Source organism: Sciurus carolinensis, chromosome 3 (assembly GCF_902686445.1).
Source record: "Sciurus carolinensis chromosome 3, mSciCar1.2, whole genome shotgun sequence".
Classification (NCBI taxonomy): domain Eukaryota; kingdom Metazoa; phylum Chordata; class Mammalia; order Rodentia; family Sciuridae; genus Sciurus; species Sciurus carolinensis.
In genome coordinates, this window is record NC_062215.1 from 116,062,780 (window position 1) to 116,086,324 (window position 23,545).

The following is a 23,545-nucleotide window of genomic DNA, read 5'->3' on the forward strand; positions in this document are numbered from 1 at the left end:
TTTTGTGGTGTTAAGCTTTCTGAGTTCTTTATATATTCTTGATATTAATCCCTTGGCAAAGATTCTCTCTCATTCCATAGGCTCTCCCTTCATGCTCTAATTTGATTACATTCTACTTTTTGATTCTTGGTTTTATTTCTCGAGTGGTCTTGTTAAGGAAGTCAGTGCCTGTGCAAATACATTGGAGGGTTGACCCTGTGTTTTCTTCTAGCAGTTGCAGTTTCTAGTCTGATTCCTAGGTCTTTGATTCACTTTGACTTTTGTGCAAGATGAGACATAGGGATTTAATTTCATTTTTCCATAGGTGGATATCCAGTTTTCCCGGAACCATTTGCTAAAAATTTGTTTTTTCTTCAACACGTATTTTTGGCTCTTTTGTCAAGTATCAGATAACTATAACTATGTGGGCTTGTCTTTGTGTCTTCTATTTTGTTCCATTGGTCTTGATGTTTGTTTTGATGCCAATACCATGCTGTTTTGATTACTATGGTTCTTCTGTGGTATAATTTGAGAATAGGTATTGTGATGCCTCCAGAAACACTCTTCTTTCTCAATATTTCTTTGGCTATCCTGGGACTTCCAAATGCATTTTAGGACTGTTTTTCTCTTGTTCTGTGAAGAATGTCATTGGTATTTTGAAAAACATTACATTAAAACTCTCATGGGTTTGTTTATATTGTCTCATTTTTCTCATTGTAGAAATCAAAGATAAGCTGGCTCAATCATTTTTTTGATTGTAATAAAAATGTCATTAGTCAAAAAGGGAAGAAAATGCTTTCTACATGTGTGGAAAGAGTCCATCTCTACATCAGCACCTGAGACAGAAATTCAGATGAAAGAGTAGAGAAACTGGATAATAACGCAACTAAAACATTTTCAGACAAGTGTTTTTATTGACTTGAAAATCAATAAGGTAAATTATTTATTCCCTTTTTCTCTGAATTTTAAGGAATTTTAACTTTATTTCAGAATTCACCATTCACATAAGAAATTGTTTTTATAGTTTCTGATAATAAAATATTTAAAAATCCATTTTGGTATTTATTAAGTCATTAGTCTATTTTCAATTTATTATTTTCCAAATATTTCAGCTCATTTAAAAATATGTAGGTTTTTACATATTGACCCACAATAGATTAAATTATACACATATGCACTAGTCTGTATTTTTTACAGATATTCTTAGCAAACTTAATATATGAGCTGAAAGAGTGAAGAGAGTGCATTTTATCTTAAGCTGAAAGAGTGAAGAGAGTGCATTTTATCTTAAGTATTCACTTTGCCTTGTACACCAGGGCATTCAATAACCACTTAATAACACAGCCCTGATGATGAGACCATTTTTCCTCCTCAGTGGATTTATGCAATATTTCTTGCTTTAAAAAATGTTCTCTACTACAGCAAATGATTTTGACCTTGAGAGTAAAGCAAAACAAATCAAACAAAACCTTCCACAATACTTCTTTAAATGATTAAGTGGTTTTTTTCCTCTTATTCTCTTACTTGAATTTATAATGGTTGTCTTTAACTTGAGACCTGTTTTGTCATAAGGAGTTTATAAATAGGGTTTATTAGGAATTCAGTTTATGAGTGATGAAAATAAATGAATAAAGAAATAAATTTTGAATTTAAGGGTTGATTTGATCCAGAATATATGTGCATTTAGTATATATGCATATGTATACACATACAAATACATATACACATATAAATATTTAAATGTGACAAAAAAATAATCTGAAGTACTTATTTTTGAAACGGCATTTTAACATTTATATGTATATACATGCACATATAGAAAAACATATAAATGAGATGTTGCACAACCTAAGATATATTAGTATTAATATTTCATTATATATACTCTGTATAATAATTGTACAGTAATTGTAAAATAATTATATTGAAATTGTATAGTAAATATTTCCAGTGTACATCATACATGTTAACATTTAAAATGATTTCTATTAAAGACTCTCAAAAAGTAACATTATGAAAGAAAAAGACACTGTATTGAGATTTAGCATTACCATAGAGCAGATGGAAAGTTCAAATATTAACTTATTAGTTCCCACATTATTCCTATACTGCAGAGAATTTCTTCATTAAACTGTATTTTGAAAGAATAATCTTCAGTGAATTGTTCATGTTTACTAAATACTAAATTAGTCCTAAAAATTGCTAAATCTAGTATTATTCAAACATGTGCCCAAGGTAGGGGTGAAGGTGGAGGACTAGAGCTCTAATATACTCTGATTTCTGCTTTAAATTATGTCAAACCTAAACATAATATATGCTCATCATTAGATACAAAGGAGTAAAAGAAACACAACTCATCACATATGGGGCCAACAAAATATTATTATTATTAAAAAAAATTAAAAGTAAACAAAAATTCTGCAAAATTGCATTATAATTCCCAAGTTAGATACCAAAACTGCAAATCAAGTGAGAAATTTCCATTTTAAAATTCATTCTGCTGAGTTGAACATAGAGTCTCTTTAATGTTCTTTTGACATTAATTTTTAACACTAATTGATAACTTATTTTTAATAAATGTCCATGGGGTAGGGACACTGTAATAACTATATAATAAAAGTGTTAACACTACTGTTTTGATGATCATATAAGCTTAGATTTGAATCAAAACTACTGATTTTATGGACTTTAAGCAACTGTTTTCACCTTCTTTATTTTTAGATTTCTAATTTGTTAAAGTTCCTACTTCACATAGTTGTTATAAGGATTGAACAAGATAACACATAGGAAATATTTTTCCTGTGCCTTCTTGATAAATGTTAACAAATTTCATCACTGTATTATGTAACTTGTAATAGATGAAATTGCTGATATTTACCTTTTAAAATACCAAAAACATTAGAGTGTCATCAAAACTAGTACCTGGCCAACAGAGTAGTGGATATAACAGACCTCATGTCTGCCCTCATGGGTTCACAGTCAATGGAAGATGTAGAAAAGCAAATTGTTGACACACACTGATGTTGAAACCACCATCTGGCTCCGTATAGGAAGGGTAGGGTAGAAGATGGTGGCATTTGGGAGCAGAGGGATCACATGGCCTGGGGGTGAGTCAGGTGAAAAAGCGTGGAGTCAGTGTTTCCAAACAAATTATCCTCCCCACCCAGCATGAGGAGTTTCAGGAAAAAAAAAAGAAAAGAAAAGGTCAGTGTAGTTGGGTGGGGAGGATGGGAAGTAAAATTTCATTCCATGAGGCTGAAGAGATTGGTGATAGTCAGGTTTTGGAGGAACTTATAGACCATGTTAAGTAGTATAAACTCTTACCGGGAGCAATGAGAAGCTCCTGAAATGTTAGAGAGAGGAGCACTATGACCAAATTTGCATTCTAGAAAGACCTCCTATTATTATGTAGAGGCTAGAGAGGCAAATATTAATGTGTGAGATCCATTTCAAAGCTATAATAGTAAAACTGAGATGATACAGTTCTGACATTTGGAGAATGCAATGGAGATGCAGAAAAGAGGCAGAATAGGTAGTCTCACAGATCCTGATAATTAAGTAGATGTAAGGAAAAGGAAACTTGAATTTCCACTGACTAGATGGTAGTACTCTTTGTGGAAAGTAGTGGCATCTCATAGAAAACAGTGCTTAGGTTGAAAATTCACCCTATGATCTTTAACCCACGTATAAGGATAAACATTAAAATTTTAAAAATCAGCAAAGCAGCAAGGAAATAGTTTTGTTAATGCAGGTGATAACAATTAGAAAAGCAAGAATAGATATTCAGTACATTAGACAAAGGGGAATGAAGGGACAGAAGAGGGGATAGGAAAAGGAAAGACAGTGGAATGAATCCCAAATAATTTTCCTACATACTTATATAGTATGTAGTAGAATAAGATACATTCCATGCTTGTAGAATTATATCGAAATGAATTTTACTGTCACATATCACTAAAACTAACAACAATGGGTATTTAGAGTAACTGTTTATTATCTATTTCTCCATTCAGTTAATATTTTGTATGGACTTAAGACCTGACTGCTATTTTCTCTGTTCTCATAAACTGATGATGTGTCCATGGCAATAATTCCTAGTGATTCAGAACACTCTTCCAGGAGAATATGTTCCTTGAGGACAACTGTGGGTAATATACAGGGAGACAAAAGTGCTCTATAATTAGAATTAGACCTCTCACAGGTCCGTGTGGGATACAGGAGCAGATCAGCCTACAGCACAGGACAGCATGGGTGGAGAAGATGTTCTAGGACTGAGGGGGACTTGAGGCATTCCTGGCTATGCTAGTAACCTATGCCCAATGAGGCAAGCTAAATGCCAAAGAAAGTGCTTTTCAAACATTATTAAGATTTTGTATATAGTAGTTAGGAGCACAGACTCTAGTATACCTTTGTATATAGTAGTTAGGAGCACAGACTCTAGTATACCACCTGGCTTCTAGTCCAGGATAAGCCACTTTCTATGTGTATGACTTCAGCATACTTTGTTAAAGCTTATTTGTTTAGCTTAGTTGTTAAAATAAGTTCATTTTTATCGTCTGTAAAATTGGAATATTTATCTAATGATATGATGATTGAAGGAGACAGTTAATGAAGAGCCCTATAAACAGGGCTTTGACCGAGACTAAGCTTCAACAAATGATATTTGCTATTATTATGGCCTGAATCACAGGGACACAATTGACATTTTTACTTCTTATCTGAGACTTGCTCATGGTAAAAACAAGTGCGCTTTTTCCCTAGTTTAGTAATGTGCCATTTTTATGCCAAAAAAGTATAATTTAAATAATTCTTTTAAAATCCTTAAATAGAATTGTAATAGTAATAATTCTGTTGACATCACCTACTTTTTTGAATTTTTTTTTGTGTGGGGTGACGGAGGCATTTGGGGATCGAAACCCAGGAGCTCACATACGCCAGGCATGTACTCTTCCACTGAGCTACAGTCACAACCCATTTTTAATTTTATTTGACACAGGGTCGCAATTTAGTTGCCCAGATTGACTTTGAACCTGTGATCTTCCTGCCTCAGCCTTCTGAGTACCTAAGATTAAAGGTGTATGCCACCAAACTTGGCTGCTTTTGGGTACTTTTAACTTCCAAATGTCTTTTAGACCTTCATAACATTCTAATGAGCTTTATAGAACAGCTGTTATTAGATTAGAAAATGGAGTAATATAGGATTAGTGATTTGCCAAAAGTTAAGGGTACCGAACTTTTAGTCCAGTATCCATATAAGTCAAACAAAAATCTCCAAGTATTTCCTGGAAGGAAGATAGTAATTTGTGAGTGCACCCCTGGCAGAGGAGGCAAAAAATGTGAGCTTTCATCTTGCTTGTCTTTTCTCGTCAGTCTGTTCTTGGTTTCCTGGAAGCTGAGATCATCTGTTCCTTACTCACACCTCTAGCCTCATCTTCTGAGACTTCATACTTTAGTAATTCCAAACTACTAATTGTGTCTATACATGTGCTATTGTTTCATGTCTTTAGGTTGTTGCATATTTATTCCTTCTAAGTGTGCTTCAGGAAAATAATTTTCTTAAATATCTAAGTCATTTACCATAGCAAGAATTTAATCAAAACAGTTTTGAAATTAAACAGGAAAGACAAAACTTATCACTGTCTCCCGATAAACCTGTAAAATGATTTATTACAAAGGGAAAAAGTCAAACAACAAAAAAGGATAAATAGTCAAATATGTGACTAGTAATTCTTATAAGAAAACTTACTCCAACAATGTTGACAATGCTACTGGTAAAAATAGTAATAGTAATTTAGTGAATACTGATATTTCAGGCACTGTTCTAAACATATCATATTTATTATCACATTTAATAATCCAAAGAGATATGCAATAAGTAATATTTTGCCTACTTTTGAGATGAGAAAATTGCAGATTAGTTAGCCAGCTAGGGTTACACATTAGGTGGCTAAGGTAATTATATTACCTGGTATCTGGCTCAAGTATAATTTTTTACCAAAAACATTATAATTATGGCCTCACTTGCCTAAAATATATGCTCAGTCTATGGATAATAAATAATAGTCACTTGTAAATCTAATCCAAGAAATTAGTATAATTTCTAGGGTTTTATAGTGACTCATAGTACATAAGAGTTATTACTGTATTCAGGAATGAAAACGTTAACATATTCAAATGGAAGAGGTCTAATAGAGGTGACAAGAAGTAACATATTTCAGTCAATATTGTTCCAACATGGAAATTCTTATTTAATGATCAAGTCATTGTTTTATAAAAAGTGTGTATATTACATGTAGCATACATGTATATTTTATATAATCATATGTATTTTACATATACATGTAAAATTCAGAATCATGGCTTACTAGCGTCCCCTATTATTTATTATACTCCCTAAATTGCTGAACAATGAAAATAGGCAAAAAATAAAAAATAAAAAGTAAAACAGAACCAAAATGATGTGATTTCTTCAGTATGCTATAGGGTGCATTCTTTTTTTAAAAATTATCTGTTCTATTTAGTTATACGTGACAGCAGAATGCATTTTGATTCATTGTACACAAATGGAGTACAACTCTTCTCTGGTTATACATGATGTAGTCATACTATTCATGTAATCATACATGTACATAGAGTAATGATGTCTGTCTCATTCACCATCTTTCCTACCCTACTTCCTCCCCTCCCCTCATTTCCCTCTACACAATCCAAAGTTCCTCCATTTTTCCCTATCCCCAGCCCCTCCCCTCAATATGTATCAGCATCCACTTATCAGAGAAAACATTTGGTCTTTGGTTTTTTGGGATTGCCTTATCTTGCTTAGCATGATATTCTCTAACTCCATCCATTTACCTGTGAATGTATAGGGTGCATTCTTAATATGAAATAAAGTATACATATATAATAAAGTATTACTCAGCCATAAATAAGAATGACTTTATGGCATTTCCAGTAAATGGATGGGACTACTGACTATTATGCTAAGTGAAATAAGCCAGTCCCCAAAAGTCAAAGGTAGAATGTTTAATATGCAGAAGTTAATTCAAAATAAGATTGGTGGTATAAAAAAAAGAATAGAATAAAGATCAGGAGAGGAAACAAAGGGGAATGAAGGGAATGGAGGAGGGATGAGATAGGAAAATACAGTAGGATTAATTTGGCCTAACTTTCCCATGTACATATATGAATATACCACAGTGAATCTCACTATCATGTACATCCACAAGACACTGATTTTAAAAAATATGTCACAAAATAGAAGAAATCAGTAAAGTAGGGAAAAGGCACAGGGGAAGGGAAGAGGGGATGGAAAGAGAAGTACTGGGGCTGAATTAGAACAATTTATATTCCATGCTTTTATAATTATGTTAGAATGAATCCTATTATGTATAAATAAAAATGACTAGTAAAAAAAGAAAATTTGAAAAAAAATCCTTATTTGGGGAGGCATCTTCTATCAGTTTAATTCATCTAAAAGTAGAACATCTTACAAATGTGTCTTGCTTTGATGAACAGAGTGCAATACAAGTCTGAGGAATCAATGAGGAGAAATAGCTTTGTGTGGGTCTATTTAAGATCAAGATGGAAGAAAAGATGAAGTCAGCCTCAGGAAATTTGGGCCACCATGGTAATCTATAAAAGAATATAGATATAACAATGATATAGTGAAATTGAAAGTTAGTAGGGATCAATAAATGGTTCAGTATTTAATCTAAAAATTTCAGTCGAATAACTGCATTTCAACTGGAATTCATGTTAAAATGATGAGGAATCATTACTTTCTTAGAAGTCAAATATGAAGTGACTAACATGGCTATCAAAGTGAAAACAACAAAATCTAACTCAAATGAGGTTGAATTATGAGAAACATGGGATCCAGAATCATGGGAAATAAAGCCATAATTTTAAGTATGTTCCCATCAGAGCAAGTGCGATGAAGAGAATCCTTCAACAGGGTTATATAAAGAGGTGACTAAAGCCATTCTCACTGGGAGGAGTTGGTTTCTCATTGTGATTTTGACTTGCATTTCCTTAATGGCTAGTAATATTGAATGTTTTTTACAACTATGTGTTGTCATTTGTACATCTTCTTTTGGAAAATGTCTATTTGGGTCTGTTTCCCATTTGTAATTGGATTATTATTATTGGCTATTGAGGGTTTTTTTAATTGATTGTTTGGTTTTAGTTCCTTATATAACCTATGAGGATATTAGCTCCTTGCCGAATGTAAACTTTACAAATATTTTCTCATATTTCATATGTTTTCTCTTTACTCTGTTGATTATTTCTTTTGTAGTACAAAAGATCTTTAGTTTGATGCAATTACCTTTATTTTTGCTTTTTTTGAGTGCACTTTTGAAGTTTTGTAAAAAAAAAATCCTGATCCAAACCAATAATGTCATGTTTTCTTGTAGTAATTTCATACTTTGGGGCCTAAATTTGAGTCTTTAGTTCATTTTGAGTGGAGTTTTGCATCTGGTAAGGTATAAGAGTCAAATTTTATTCTTTTGAATGTGGATATTCACTTATCCCAGCACCATTTGTCAAAGAGAGAATGACTTTTTTTTTTCTTTGTGCATTTTTGGCATTTTGTTTTTAGAAAATCAGTTAGTTGTAAAAGCGTGGATTTACTTCTGGCATTCTATTCTGTTCCATTGATCTATGTTTTTATGCCAATACTATGCTTTGTAGTATATTTTGAAGTCAAGGTAGCCTAGCTACAATGGCTGTTATCAAAAAATAAAAAGTAACAAATGCTGCTAAGGATTTGATGAAAGAGAAACTTCTATACACTATTGGTGGGAACTTGAATTATTACAGCCATTATGGGAAACATAGAGATTCTTAACAAAATTAAAATGGAACTATCATGTGATTCATCAATACTACTCCAGGACATATGTCCAAAGGAAATGAAATCTATGTGTATTCAAACTATTCAAACTAGCCAAGGTATGAAATCAACCTTGGTGTCCATCAACAAATGAGTGGATAAAGAAAATATGGTATGAACACAATGGAATACTAATCAATCAGTAAATAGGATGAAATCCTGTTATTTTTGACAATATGGATGAGCCTGGAGGATATTATGTTAAGAAAAATAAACCAGACACAGAAAGACAAATTCTCCACAATCTCACTCATATGTGGAATGTAGAAAAATGAATATTATAGACACTGAAAGCAAAATAATGGTAGCTAGAGGCTGGGGAGAAAGGGGGAGAAGTTGTTGAGACATTGGTCGAGGAGTATAATGTTAGTCAGGAGGAATAAATTCTGATATTCCTTGTATAGTAGGGTAACTATAGCTAACAATCATGCATTGTGTGTTCCAAATAGAGGATTTTTTAATGTTCTCACAATAAAGGAATAATACAAGTTTATGATGAATATGCTAATTTCCATGATTTGATCATTATATAATATATGCATGTATTAAGACATCACATTGCATCTCATTGATATATACAATTATAACGTGTCACAAATTTTTTTAAAAAGAGTTGAAAGCTGAAAAGTTTGAACTCAATGCCTATTCTATACTAAACATGTACAAATGGGTCATTACAAAAAGAAGAGATAGGTAGCTATCATAAAGTAGTATGGTAACTTGTAAAATTCATGAGCCTGAGTATACATTATTTATTACCCATGTTCTGTGCCTTTTATTTCTGGGTACGGTAAAAGGGAGTGATCCCTTCTTTCTGTGGTCAGAAAAGTTTCATGATCAATACCTTTAGAGAATTGAAACAGTGTTTCAATTGTTCAAATGTAAGAACTGAACTTCAGGTTTAACACCCATAGACCAGGTGATTCATTATACAATGCATTAAAGTGCAACAAAAGATTCATTTTCTAATACTCCTCCCTTCAACATGCAATGTGCATTGAAATACTCCATTTTATTTCATTAAAATTTTAAAAAATTACTGGCTAACAAAATTGGGTTTTCAATTTCAACTGGCTGATGATTCATAATTTGAGAAACATTGTATCTCTAAAATTTCTACCATCATAACATTTAAAATTTCAGCTTATGTAGTGTCTTAAGCTATAAAATGTCACCAAATATAAAGAAATAGAATTTCCTTCAGTGGTTCAGTGGATAATCACTTTATAAAGAAGTCAGTGTTCCTTTCAACCCTGATTAGTACAAACAAAACATGTTAAATTTTTTCAGGAAGAGTATTTGCTACGGATGGTTTCTGCAATGAACTAGTTTCTTTTTTAATTCAACAGATAACATGTAGTAGCTTTTAGTTTTATCACACACTGAATTTAGGTCTAATGATTCAAGACAAAGAAATCCAGATTAGGAAACATGTTTCCAAATTTAGTTTTTCAGAGGTTCATAACTTGGAGCTCAGTGACACAGTTAGTACACTGTACTTATGAGAAGTTCAAAACCAATTTCATGAATATGAAGATGACAGTTTTCCAAAAAATCAGCCTCCTCTGGTTCCTTAACAAAACCCAAATCCATTGATGAATAAAGTTTGAACTAAGATAGTGTTCAAATTAAAAATCTTGAATAACTCCATAATGTTTTACAAAAATAATCTATCATTTTCTCCCCTAAATCCATTTCCATGGATGTGAGAAATGTGACCAAGATCTATCACTGGATATGTCCCTGAACATTTCCTTTTCCCTGTTCCATTGCACAAAACTGAAATACTTAAGAAGCCCTTAAGGCTGGAGTTACAGAAGAAGCTTCTAGTTCCAATATTAGCCCCCTACTCCTAAAAGTGGAAAATGAGAACTAGATTATTCAGAGACTCACTATAAAAGCTTGGATCATCTTTAAAGGGACATCCTTAATAAGTCAAAAGAAAGTCATATGCCTGGACAACTATGAAAATGCAATGTAGTTTCCCTTGGACAGAGTGATATTCTAGTGGAATTATACTCCTAGTAAAATGTTTTTGATGTATCAGATATCATAAAATATTTAGACATGTAGCCTAAAAGGTGGGAACTTCACTATTTTGGAGATTTCCAAACATTAACTGAAGTGAAGGTGCTTTGTTTTAGACTTCTTTTGAGTAATCTCATACAGATGTTCCTCAGTTGTCAGTGGAGTTGAATCCCAATAAACCCATCATCAAACTGAAATTATTATAAATCAGAAATAAATTTAATACACCTGACCTACTGAACATGATAGCTATACAGCACACTGCAGAGCATCGTTTGTTTAATCTTCTGAGAGGGCTGCTGGCTGGGAACTCTGTCTCCCAGCCTCTGCCCAACATCAGACACTCCATATGGCTAACTCAGTCGAACATCAACATTCAACATTCCAATTATGGTTTCTACTGAATGCATACCACTTTGACACCAATGAAAGTTGAAAAGCAGTCAAACCACTGCACATCAGGGATAGTCTGTATGTACAGTAGAGTTTTAGCTTAATACTTCTAAGTAGGTTTCTAAGGACTAAATTTTGTCTCCCCAAATTCAAATGTTGAAGCTCAACCCCTACATTTGTGACTGTATTTGAAGGCAGGGTCTGTGAGAGAGTGATAAAGGCTGAAAGAAGCTATGAGGTTGGGGCTCTAGTTCAGTAGGGCTGGTGCTCTAATAAGCAGAGGAAAAGACACCAAAAGTGTTTCTCCACACTCATGCTAAGGACTGGCCATGTGAAGACAGGGAAGGTGGCATCTGCAACCTTAGGAGAGAGATCTAGCCGGACACTGGCTGTACTGGCAATTTTATCTTGAATTTTCCAGTTTCCAGAATTGTGAGAAAATAAATTTCAGTTTTTAAATAACTCAGTATATGGCATAGTATTATGGAAGACCATGTAGATTAACACATAGGACAATGCAGTTTTAGTGAGAAGAGCTGTAAAGACCATTTCCTGTTGCTACAGGTCTCTTTCATGCATGTGAGTTAATGTGATGCAACAGAAGACATAGAAAAGTTACGAAGCCTCTAAGTCCAAGTCTCAGCTCCATCCCTCACCTTATGCATCCTTCAAATCTCCTACACTAGCTTTCTTATTTAAAACGTTGTAACAGTCCCCTCTAGATTATTATAAGGATTAAATAGTCCTATGATGATTCTATTTTTTCATTCATTGTATCATCCACTAATCCATCTGACAGATAACCTAAAAATGAGAAACTCGCCCCTTACTACACTATTCTTCAATTTATCAATCATCTCAATCATCTCTGGTTCCTCAATGAAGTTAAAATTTAAGTCATGGCATAGAATTCTAGATGGCAAAAATATAGTCATAAATATAGGTAACATAATACATATGTATATACAAACATACATATATAAATTTATACCTACCCATGTTTATAGCATCTTACCTCTTTGCTTTCTTCCAGATCTGATTCGCTACTAAAATCCTCTGTGTTTAAATTTTCAAAGTCAGACTCTCCTACAGCGATCGGTACTGTCACAGTAAGACTTGGATTATTTATGAATGACATGTAATCACTTTCATCGATGATGTACTTTTCAACACTGCTGCCAGTTCCTATGCCACTTGTGGTTCCATTAACATCTTTAAGATAATCAAGATCTTTCCCAATCTCTGTTGTGTGGTTGGACATACAACTGTCTTTTTTGTTGTTTAGATCATCAAGTGGTTTAATTTCATCTAAAATCTTTTGCTTCCTAACGAAGGATTGTTGAATAAATTCATATATTTTTCTTTTTACGTATGCTACTCCCTTGTGCATTCTATCCACAGCAATTTGAAGGTTGTTCATTTCATTGTCATCATCGGTGGCTGCAAGGTTGTCTGCACTGAAGGAGCTCAGAAGCAAGGCCAGGAAGAGGTTCAGGACCTTAAAAAACAACAGACATGGTTATAATTTTACCTCAATATAATGAAGAGCATATTTTGAAAACTTATAATTGTAGGAATCTCCAAGTTCTAAAACTAGATGGGACAGAAACACCACAGCGTATTTATTTGAAGTTGCATGGGCTGGGAGTGTAGCTCAGTGGTAGAATGCGTGCTTTCAAGGCATAAATCACTGGGTTCAATCCCAACTTGGGTGCTCTGAATTTTTGATCTCGCTTAATAGTTATCTAATTATTCATCCTTAAGTAAAGACATGTTTTCTATTGCTTTCATATTTTCCCACTTGTAAATGAAGTTGAATGAACTAACCTAAAACTGTATGAGAAAAACAAATTTATGTGTGTACTATATAATTCTAAATTTAAAAAACATTGTTTGGAATTATGTATTTAAATAGGTTTTGTAGTTTCTTTTTGATAGAGATATTGAATTGGATGTTAACTGAAAAATCTCCACTGTGACTCAAATTTAGGATTAAGGGTTTATGGGTTCAAAATAGGCATCAATGCTTGTTTTCTTAACTATAATGCATTTCTCATACCCCACTGTTCTAATTAGTAGAACTGTTTGTAAACAATTTATACTATTTTGATGAGGATTGCACATTAATATGTATATCCCTTGGAATATATATATACATATATATTTACATATACAAACATATTTTTAATTGATTTTTATTCATGCATTATAATTATAATAGTAGGATTCATTGTGCCATTGTCATACATGCACATAACATAATTTGATCAACTAATTCCCCAGTACCCCCGCTTTCCCTCTGCTTCTCCCTTCCCCTGGTTCCTTTCCTCTACTTTAGTAGTCTCCCTTCTATTTTTATTAGAATTTATTTATATTTTCCCATCTTATATACAGAAATATTCCAATTTTAAGGAAAAATTACTCCATTAGGTTAATCTCAAAATAAAGAATGTCATCATTAGCCATCCACTATTTTGACTTAGAGCTGCTGGATAATTTGTTGGCTTATGCATCTACCATATGATAGTGGGTGACCAAGTGCTGTGTACTGCAGTGGGCAAGAAAATGAATGGCATAGTCAGTGTGAGCACTGAAAGGCACCACTTGTTAGTCCAAAACTGACAGGTAGTGCTGAACTAGCTAACTATCTTTCTTTCTTCCTTCCTTCCTTCGTTTCTTTTCTTTCTTTCTTTCTTTCTTTCTTTCTTTCTTTCTTTCTTTCTTTCTTTCTTTCTTTCCTTTCTCTCTTTCTTTTCTATACATGACTTTAAGGTAAATAATTACATTTTCTATGACTCTATAATTCTTTCCTTGATTTGCAAGGGCATATATATGAAATAGTGGAAATATTTAGTAATCCTATGAACTTCCTCTTGTTTGGTTTGGAATCTATATATTTTCCAGAGGTAACATTAAGAAAAGTGTTTGCATGCTGTAATGGTTAATTTGAATTGTCAACTTGATTGGATCAAGAGATGCTGATTAAGAACCTTCTGGGTGTGTCAATGAGGGCGTGTCTAGGTATGATTGGAATGTGGGATAGTGAACTGAAGTGGAGACCCTCCCTAAATGTGGGCAGCACTGCCTAATAGGATGGTGGCTTGGGTGGAATAAAAGTTGGAAGAACAAGGAAGCAGATGTAGATGCAAGCTCCACTCTTCCTGAATGGGTTTTTGATTGCTACTTCAATCATCTGAGGATATTGGACTTTCACTTCTTCACTCTTCAAAAGCAGACTCTGCCAGTGATTCTCCAGGTAGTTTCCAGAAGCCTTGGTCTTGGACTAGGGTACCAATGTTGATCCTTCTTGTTCTGGGGCTTCTGCCTCATGGATTGTGCAGTTACTGTTTCTTCCAGCTCGCCAGCCTGCAGATGGTTATTGTGGACTATCCAGCTTCTGGTCGTGTAAGCCAATCTAATAAATCCCCTTTTTATAATCATACTTCCTGTTGATTCTGTTCTTCTAGAGAACCCTGACTAATACACATGCACATCTTATAACTGTTTGTCATCCACTGCCATACGTATACATATGTATAACATATTGTTGATTTCTCTCTCTATATATTTTAGACTTCTCCCTCCCTTGACTCTAAATTTGTAAAATGTTTCCAGCATATTATTTTAGGTTTGTCTTCAATGTGACCCTCTACTGCTATTCATATAGTGAATGGGATGAAACGTTGTAGGTTACTTTTATATTGTGATGCTTTCAAACTGAAGGCATAAATATAGCCAAGATAAGAGATATTTAGAACTAATAATCATAAGAGTTTGGGTGGATAAAATAGTCATTCTGTTATATTCTTATTATATTTCTGAAATGCATATCTTAAGTGGGTACATACCACTAGATTTCCAATCACCATGACCATCATGAAGACAGTAAGGCACATGGCTTGGCCAGCGACCTCCATACAGTCCCACATGGTCTCTATCCACTCTCCACACAGCACACGGAACACAATCAGGAAGGAGTGGAAGAAGTCATTCATGTGCCAGCGTGGGAGTTTACAGTCACTGGCAATTTTGCAGACACAATCTTTGTAGCTTTTGCCAAAGAGCTGCATTCCAACCACAGCAAAAATGAAGACTATGATGGCCAACACCAGGGTTAGATTTCCTAGCGCCCCCACAGAATTGCCGATGATCTTTATTAGCATGTTTAACGTTGGCCAAGATTTTGCCAACTTGAAAACTCGGAGCTAGAAAATGAAAAAAAAATTGATACATATTATTATGATATTTACAAGCATTTAATATGTTGAGGCTTACCAAGAAATGATGATTAAAATTGACTCTTAGGGTTGAGGTCCAGCTTAGTGGAAGACCACTTGCCAAACATATGTGATGTCCTGGGTTCAATCCCCAGCATCCCCACAAAAAGTTTGAATCTCTTAAAACATTGGTCATTCCCTATCCTCTAGGGTTCATGACCAATTTTTGGACCTTCTAGGAAGAATCTATTTATTCCATATTTTAGCTGGTAGATCATTTTCTCTGAGAGTGAATATTTAATGAGTACTTAGTAATAACTTTTCTTTATTTGTTTTATAAAGGTGGCTCTGAGATATATCATGCCTTAAACTGTAATGTTAACAACTGAATCTGAATGATCTCTACTGAAAGATATTCATTTGTCAATAAGTAAAATCATATTGAGCCCTGATGTATATGGAGGGAAAAAATGTGCATTATTCATTAATGCTACTTCAGTTCATTGATATAGCCAGATGCACCTGCACTGAGAAACTGGAATATTTTGTATGACTCTATATTTCCTTAATTTGCAAGGACATATTAATATTAATTAACAGGAATGCTTTGTAGTCCTACAAATTTTCTCTTTTTTGATTTTTGGAAGGTATATATTTTCCAGAGGAAGAGCTGGTAGAACGTTTGGCATGTATTTCATGTCACTGATAGTCTTCCACTGCTACAAAGGGCTATTTATATTTTTAGCTTATCATTAAAAGATGGAGCATATGCATTAAAAACGTTTCTTAGATATGGAAATATTAACTGTAGTAGTCATTAGAAACAATAATTAGTCAGAATGGCAACTGGGTAGTATATTTGATTTTACCTGACTACACTTTTTAAAATATTCTTAATAGTAAGTGGGACTATATAGATTTTTCTCACTTAAGAACAGTTTTTGGCAATGCAAAGATAGGCTAATGGTTGTGTGTTAAAATCCATGACAGAACTATTCAAGAACGCTGTTCTTAGAGAAGGTTTTGCTATTGTTCCTTTTTTGTTTTGCTTTACCAATCGGAATGAACGGAGAACTGACAATCCTTCCACGTTGGCAAGCCCAAGTTCTACCAGGCTAAGTGTCACAATGAAACCATCAAAGATGTTCCAGCCTTCTTGGAAATAATAGTAAGGATCCATGGCAATTATTTTCAGAAACATTTCTGCTGTAAAGATTCCAGTGAAAACCTAAGAAGAAAACAAAATTATTCCAGTTCTATCAGATAATGAAAGAATGTGACATAATATTTGCTCTTTAGAACAAAAGGCTTCTGCTAGTTTTCCAATTATGATTCCATGACTAACTAAATGCACAAACTAGTTTATAGTTTATTAAAGACTTTCATATGCATTTTTTTCACTTTATCCTCACAGAATCCCCAATAACTGGATGAGATGGAATTATTTCTTTATAGAAAGGAAACTAAGATTGCAAGATGGGTGAAATGACTTTCCCAAAAGCAAACAACTATAAGATGACAAAACTTGGATATGAGTGCAAATATTCTATTTTTGGCATTTTTTTTCATTAAACCAAATTGCCATTTCCTCCAGATTTTTTACAACACAGATACGGATGAGATTTTGCTCATACACAATTTCATTTTATCTACAAGCTTATTTACCCATTTCCCTCATTATTTAGCTGTCATACATGACCATCTGTTGTTTGTGTGTGTAATACTATCATTATTATCTGTTATACATGAAAAAAATAAATTGACTTTCATAGTATAAAAAGTAGATTTTTACAAATATAAATATAAATAATATATTGAAGGACGTTACACTTTTTTTTTTTAACCATCAAAAATCTGAAACCTTGAGTCAGGCATGGTGGTACATGCTTGTAATTCCAGTGACTTGGGAAACTGAGGCAGGAGAATCACAAGATCAGAGCCAGCCTCAGCAACTAAGAGGCCCTAAGCAACGTAGTGAAGCCCTATCTCAAAATGAAAACTAAAAAGGTCTGGGGATGTGACTCAGTAGTTAAACACTAAGTAGGTTCAATCCCTGGTACCAAAAAAAAAAAAAAAAAAAAAAAAAATCCTAAACCTCTAACCAAATATGAAAAATGTATATGTTACATTTCAGTGCTCTTTCTTTCAACAAATAAAACCTAATATTACTAAGTTGAGTCAACTAGCAAATGTGATAAATTACGTTTTGAAGTATACAAATGAAAGAATTAAGAGGCAACCTTCACCAAAAGTGGCCATGTTGGCTTGGCGAGGTGGTGCACGCCTGGAATCTCAGCATTCCAGGGCTGATGCAGGTGGTTCAAAAGTTCAAAACCAGCCTCAGCAACAGTGAGGCACTGAGCAATTCAGTGAGACCCTGTCTCTAAATAAATATAAAATGGGACTGGGGATGTGACTCAGTGGTCGAGTGCCCAAGTTCAATCCCTGGTGCCCCCAACCCCTCAAAAATTTGCCTTATTAATCATACAGTATATATAATGTCCTGGGGGGTTGCAATATTTCATGGTGTGATTTAGGATAAATAGATGAACTACTACATAGACTACCTAGATCCTGGAAACAGTAAAGCTGGAGAAGTTTTATAGTGTTATATTTTTCTTACAATGATAATGATTAAGGAGGAGAAAAAGATCCACAAATTTATTTTGGCCTTCTGTACTTAGGGAAAATGTAATACTATCATTTTTTTTAAAAAAAGTGTTCTTAAGCAATAAACTACTTCTGCATCATTAAAAAGTTGTAAATATCACTATGGACTTTTATAAGTAGTACTGTGGGCCTAGGACTATTGTTCTCTTTCTCAGTTTTTGCATGGATGAATATAAAGGACCATTACTTTTGGTAAAAGTAGGGTGTACTATGTATAATTCAGTTAGATATAATGCCCCTGAGGGTAGAGTAGGAGGTAGGAAGGGTGGTTGAAAAAATGCTATAAATTATTAAATGTAACAGTTTCTTAAACAGAAAATCTAAAGACTGAACACAATTACCTTACAATATGCTTACCAAGTTTCCTACTGCAAGCACATTGTTGAAATGTTCTGTCATTGGATAGTGCTCCATGGCCATGAAAAGAGTATTTAAGACAATACAGATGGTGATGGCCAGGTCAACAAAGGGGTCCATCACGACCAGGTTGACAATATGCTTCACCTTTAACCAATATGGCGAGCAGTCCCAGATTAAGAATATATTGGAAAATTTATACCAACAGGGTGGGCATTTCTGCCTAGATTCTTCAAGTTCTAGATTTAAAAGAATAAGAACAGCAACTAAAAATTTTTTTCTATACCCACAAATATTTATTTCAGATCCACTAGATTCAGTAATTAGTACATTTCCATTTGCTACAAAGTCAAACTCTTTCGTACTTGGTAAAAAAAAAAATATATATATATATATATATATGATCATATATATATATATATGATCATATATATATATATATATAATCATATATATATATGATTTACTCTAGACTCCTAGAGACACAGACATACACACAGAGAAGAGGTAATGAAGAAAGAGTTATGCATTGATACTGTGACTCAGCACTTGGCCTCAAGTTAAGTGATGGATCTTTTTCAATAGGAACATGCTTAGGGAAACATACTGTATAAAATCTGACGCTAATGACTGGCAATGTTGTCAACACTGGGGTTGTCTGAGTTAGGGTGATGTGATCCAAGAATAATCTTTTGATTTGTTTTTATTTTGTGAAAATGATCTTCTCCTCCTCTCTAATCCTGAGAGTATTTGGGATGAGGCTAAAAGGGACAGTGCTGTTGGAGCACTTAGAAGCTAAGTGGAACAGAGGGTCACTATGACTAAAGGGATTTGATCCCCTACAGAATGCTTTATGTGTATTTTCAGATTTGCCACATACAGTTCAGAAAAGTAGTCTTTGGAGTTCAATATCATTAGTATAGATAAACTTTTAAAGTTCCTAGAATATAGGAGCACATATAATAAATAATCACTCTTGCCTTCTCATTAGAATGAAGTTTTCAACACACAAATAGAAAGATTTGTTTCCAATGGTATAATATAAGTTGACTGAAATAATTAAAATGGAAATGGAATTAGTTACAAACCTTCTACTGTATTTGTTAAGATGCTGGCTATGCTCATTGCCCTTTGTCTTTGGGAAGGATCTTCTAGAAAGTCCATGGATACATGGAAAGAACTTGACCTTCTCTTTCTCATTTCAGTCTCAGTAGTTGTTCCCTGTAAAGAAAGTGCTAATGCATTAAGCAATTAGCTTGAACAATGTGAAAAGCAAACAACCAAATGGTGATTTGGTGAATATTATGAAACACATGCATCATGCATTTTCATATTTAATTGATGATGGCAGATATTGCTGACTTATTGTGTCATTAACCTGGAATGTCAAAACTGTTAACCATTCAGTCATATAGCAAAAATTAATCTTTATCCATCTGATTTCATAATTTTATTAAATATACTTATGATATAGTTGGCAAATGTTTAGACAGATAGATTCAACAATTATCCATTTTTTTCTGAACTAATAGTAAGAACCTAATAATTTAAAAAGCCATATAAATGATCCAGGCATTTGATTTTTGAGAAGGTAGCCATTTAATTTTAAAAGAAAATACCAACCATTACAACACACTTAGCTGCCATCTCTTTTTCTGGAAATAAGACATGGGTAGTCATTGACAACACAAACTATATTAAAAACACACACACATGCTGCATGGACAACAGTTTCATCCAGGGTATCAGAGCAATAAGTCATCTAATTCTGACTTATTCATGCCTCATCATGCTGATATATTTCCAAGTGAGTGGACAGTTTATAATGAGGCAGCATCTGTTTGGAAATTCCTCATCTGGTTCTATATTCACAGACATGTAACACACCTTTGTTCACAGGCAACTCTTTCATCTGTATCAATAATTTATTTGTGTCTCTTCATTTTTATTAGTTTTGAAAAGACCTATATCAGCATTTTTTTAATAAGACAAATATGAGTACTAGAAATTTTAAGGTAACAGTGAAGCTGTCTGTTTAAGCACAGTGTTTTTGAAATCTGAACTACAGCACAGATATGTTAAAGAATCAGTTGGAAAGATTTATTATACACCCTTTACACTTGAGCAGAAGAATCATTTATTTACTTTTATACCAGAGCCTTAGAGGATGCCCTGATATATAAATTCAGTGCGGGCATATAGCAAATCCTCCAATCGGAGGCAGTAATTATTGTGTCTAATTAATCCTTAGCATGTTGAATAAGTAAATGCATTCAGGTTTGTGCAGGAGAGAGTCAGGTTTTAAGGTTTAGTTGGTTAGTCCATTAAAGGTATTACAAGATGCAGGTGCATTCACAGCTTGACCAACCAGGAATCATTCTCAAGAGATCCATTCTGTAGAAACACTGGCTGGTGCAGCAATAATGGTCCAGCCATGCCTGAACTATTTAAAACTTCCTTACATTGTCATCAGTAGCTGGCTTATCTATTATCACCTCTGGCAGAAGCTGTCCAACAGGCGATGTAGGAACTGAAGGTCCACCAACCAAGGAAACCACACCATTGCAATCCACAGTGCTGTGCATCTTCCCATTTGCTGGAAACACTGCCAGCATCCGGGACGACCTACTGGTCTGACTTAGGTTACTGTTGCGTCGCTCTCCATGTCGTCTGGGCACAAACAAGGAATCTCTCCGGCTCTCGTTATCCTCAAAGGTGCTGTGCTCATCATCAGCAAAGTCATTCTCGGACCCCACATCCTTTGCTCGCCCTCTAAAACTGAAAAGGCTTGTCCTGCTATTTCGCCTTGGAGAAAATAAGGAGCCACGGATGCTCAACAAAGACTAAAAGTTTGAAACAAACAAAAAGTAAAATCATATTACTATAGCCTTTGCACTGTGCAATCATTTTGCAAGATTAAATTGAAGGGAATTTCAGCATACGTGACAGAATATGGCACATTCCTTTAATATATTGTAAATTTATGGGCATTCATATTCAATTCAATCAGTGGTTTCTAGCCACTGGTATTAAAGAATGGGGAGCTAGAGTGCAACCTATAGAAAATGAAAAAAATCCCTGAGCCATCATTTCTCAATTTCAAATGGAAACACCATAAATTCTATTGCTTGGGAATTTGTGAACCTTTATTTGCACTAGTTGCCAGACCTCAGCAAGGCCACCATTGTTTTCGTTGATCTTTCCTTTTAAGGAATTCCAACTTTTCACAGATCATCAGTCCACCTTTCTAAAATTGCTTTAACTATTATTCCTGTGCTGCCTAAAAGGCATAGTGTTTTTAATACTTGACTTATGAAGTTCAGAGTCATGTGCTTTTCAATAAAGTAAACTATGACTGATATTTTCAGAAACATGCATGGTGGCTTATAAAGAAGTTAGGGGGAAAACAACATAAAGTCATAAAACAACCAAAAGGACGTTACTGATCAGCCAATCCCTGATCCACATTTTTGGTGGTTGTTAAAAGAGCTGAGGGCCAGAAAGATTAAATGTCATTAGTCACAGACAAGTGCCAGCAGCCAGTCTCAGAATGAAAATTCCAGGTCTCCTGGCTTTCAACCCAGTTTTACTTCAAAACACACCATGTTGCAGACTCACATACATGTGGAATAAAAATTTCACTTAACCATGTACAGAAAGAATAGATTTAAATATAATAAAACTATAGTCGATTCAGCTGATTAAAATTCCTCGGTCCAGTTTAATTCTTTCCCTCTCTTCAGTACTCTACTCGTCATCCGCGCATCATCAAACTCAGCAGTGCCATACCTGGTGCGGAGAAGAGTACCTCTTTTCGTATGTCAGTCGGTTCCCTTCGATGGAGAAACGAAACCCCTTCCTCCTGATGCTGTCTTCAGATTCAGATTTGTGGAACTCATCCTCATCTTTCTCTTCCCCACCAGATTGCTCTTTCTGTTTTCTTTTCTTTCTCCGATTCCTCCTTTCCTTGGCACTCTTGGAACTCAACTTGGAGGCTTCGGATGAACTGTCTGAAAGCCTGCCTGCTGCACTGGGCTCTCTGGAATGTTCCGAGGTAGTTGCAGCTGCTGCTTGCTATGTAGAGGAAAAATAGCTTTAGCGAGGCACTAGAAAAGTCCTTAACCTTTCTTTAAAGTATCTGAAGAATTTTTATAGCATTTACAAAATACATTTAGCTGACTGAGCTAATCTCACATAGATACTCTACAAGTATAAGGGATGATTTTTTTCTGTCTACCTAATGAGGACTTTCAGAGATATCTGGTTTTCTCCATCATTCCATTTGTTAGATTTGTGTTATGCTTCACAGACCACATATTCAAAAGGATCCATTGTTTATCAACAATAACATAAATTCATACTACTTTTGGGATTTGATTTGCCCTAAAAATTGGATTTAATTAGCATTGTCTTCGTTCCTCTGAAAATCAGAATGACATATAGAAGAAAAGCTGATGAATTACATAAGGTCATAACCAAAAATGGGAATGAGATAATTGCCATTGAAACTGTGTTATACAATGCCCTCAAAATATTACCAATCAAATTGATGGATGTTTATAAAATCCCTTTTTCACCCCTCTATGATACTCTATTTTGAAAAGTGAAGGAAGGAGGGTTAACAGTTTTCTGCTAAGCAATACAAGATGTTCAGTTTTCCAAAAACTGCCCCCACTATCTTCATCTTGGCACTGGTTCTTACTGGACCTGTAGACATTGGATAAGAACAATGTTTTTTGATAACAAATTGTACTGGTACTAAGATGGCACTTTTTGATTATTACCAGTGTTCCCAGAATACCCTCAATATAGGCCTCTTGTGTATAAATTAATATTCCTGAATGAACTTTCTTCTTTAGTAAAGATCATGAATTTGTATGTGACACAGATGGGATTATAGGACAGGCACTGTTTGAACTATGAGCACTGACATCACACTATAAAACAAGTATTCCTCTAAGATCCCCTGGTCTCTGTGAAGTTGGTGATGTTCAGATGCCTACTGGAT

At 34.2% G+C, this 23,545-nt stretch overlaps 1 protein-coding gene across 3 annotated transcripts in view; it reads right to left on the reverse strand.

Annotated features, from left to right (window-relative positions):
• Positions 1 to 23,545, reverse strand: part of LOC124979763 (sodium channel protein type 1 subunit alpha) — a 141,218-nt gene that overhangs the window by 31,451 nt on the left and 86,222 nt on the right. Inside the window, exons 11-17 of one of the 3 annotated variants that reach the window (XM_047544428.1) lie at positions 22,327 to 22,611; positions 21,084 to 21,380; positions 19,626 to 19,758; positions 18,538 to 18,776; positions 16,565 to 16,738; positions 15,142 to 15,498; positions 12,309 to 12,791 (exon numbers count right to left, since the gene is read on the reverse strand). In XM_047544428.1, the coding sequence (XP_047400384.1) occupies positions 12,309 to 12,791; positions 15,142 to 15,498; positions 16,565 to 16,738; positions 18,538 to 18,776; positions 19,626 to 19,758; positions 21,084 to 21,380; positions 22,327 to 22,611 (1,968 nt within the window). Of the gene's footprint in view, positions 1 to 12,308; positions 12,792 to 15,141; positions 15,499 to 16,564; positions 16,739 to 18,537; positions 18,777 to 19,625; positions 19,759 to 20,999; positions 21,381 to 22,326; positions 22,612 to 23,545 lie in introns of all 3 variants that reach the window. The other 2 variants (XM_047544427.1, XM_047544426.1) reach the window with 2 other exon arrangements.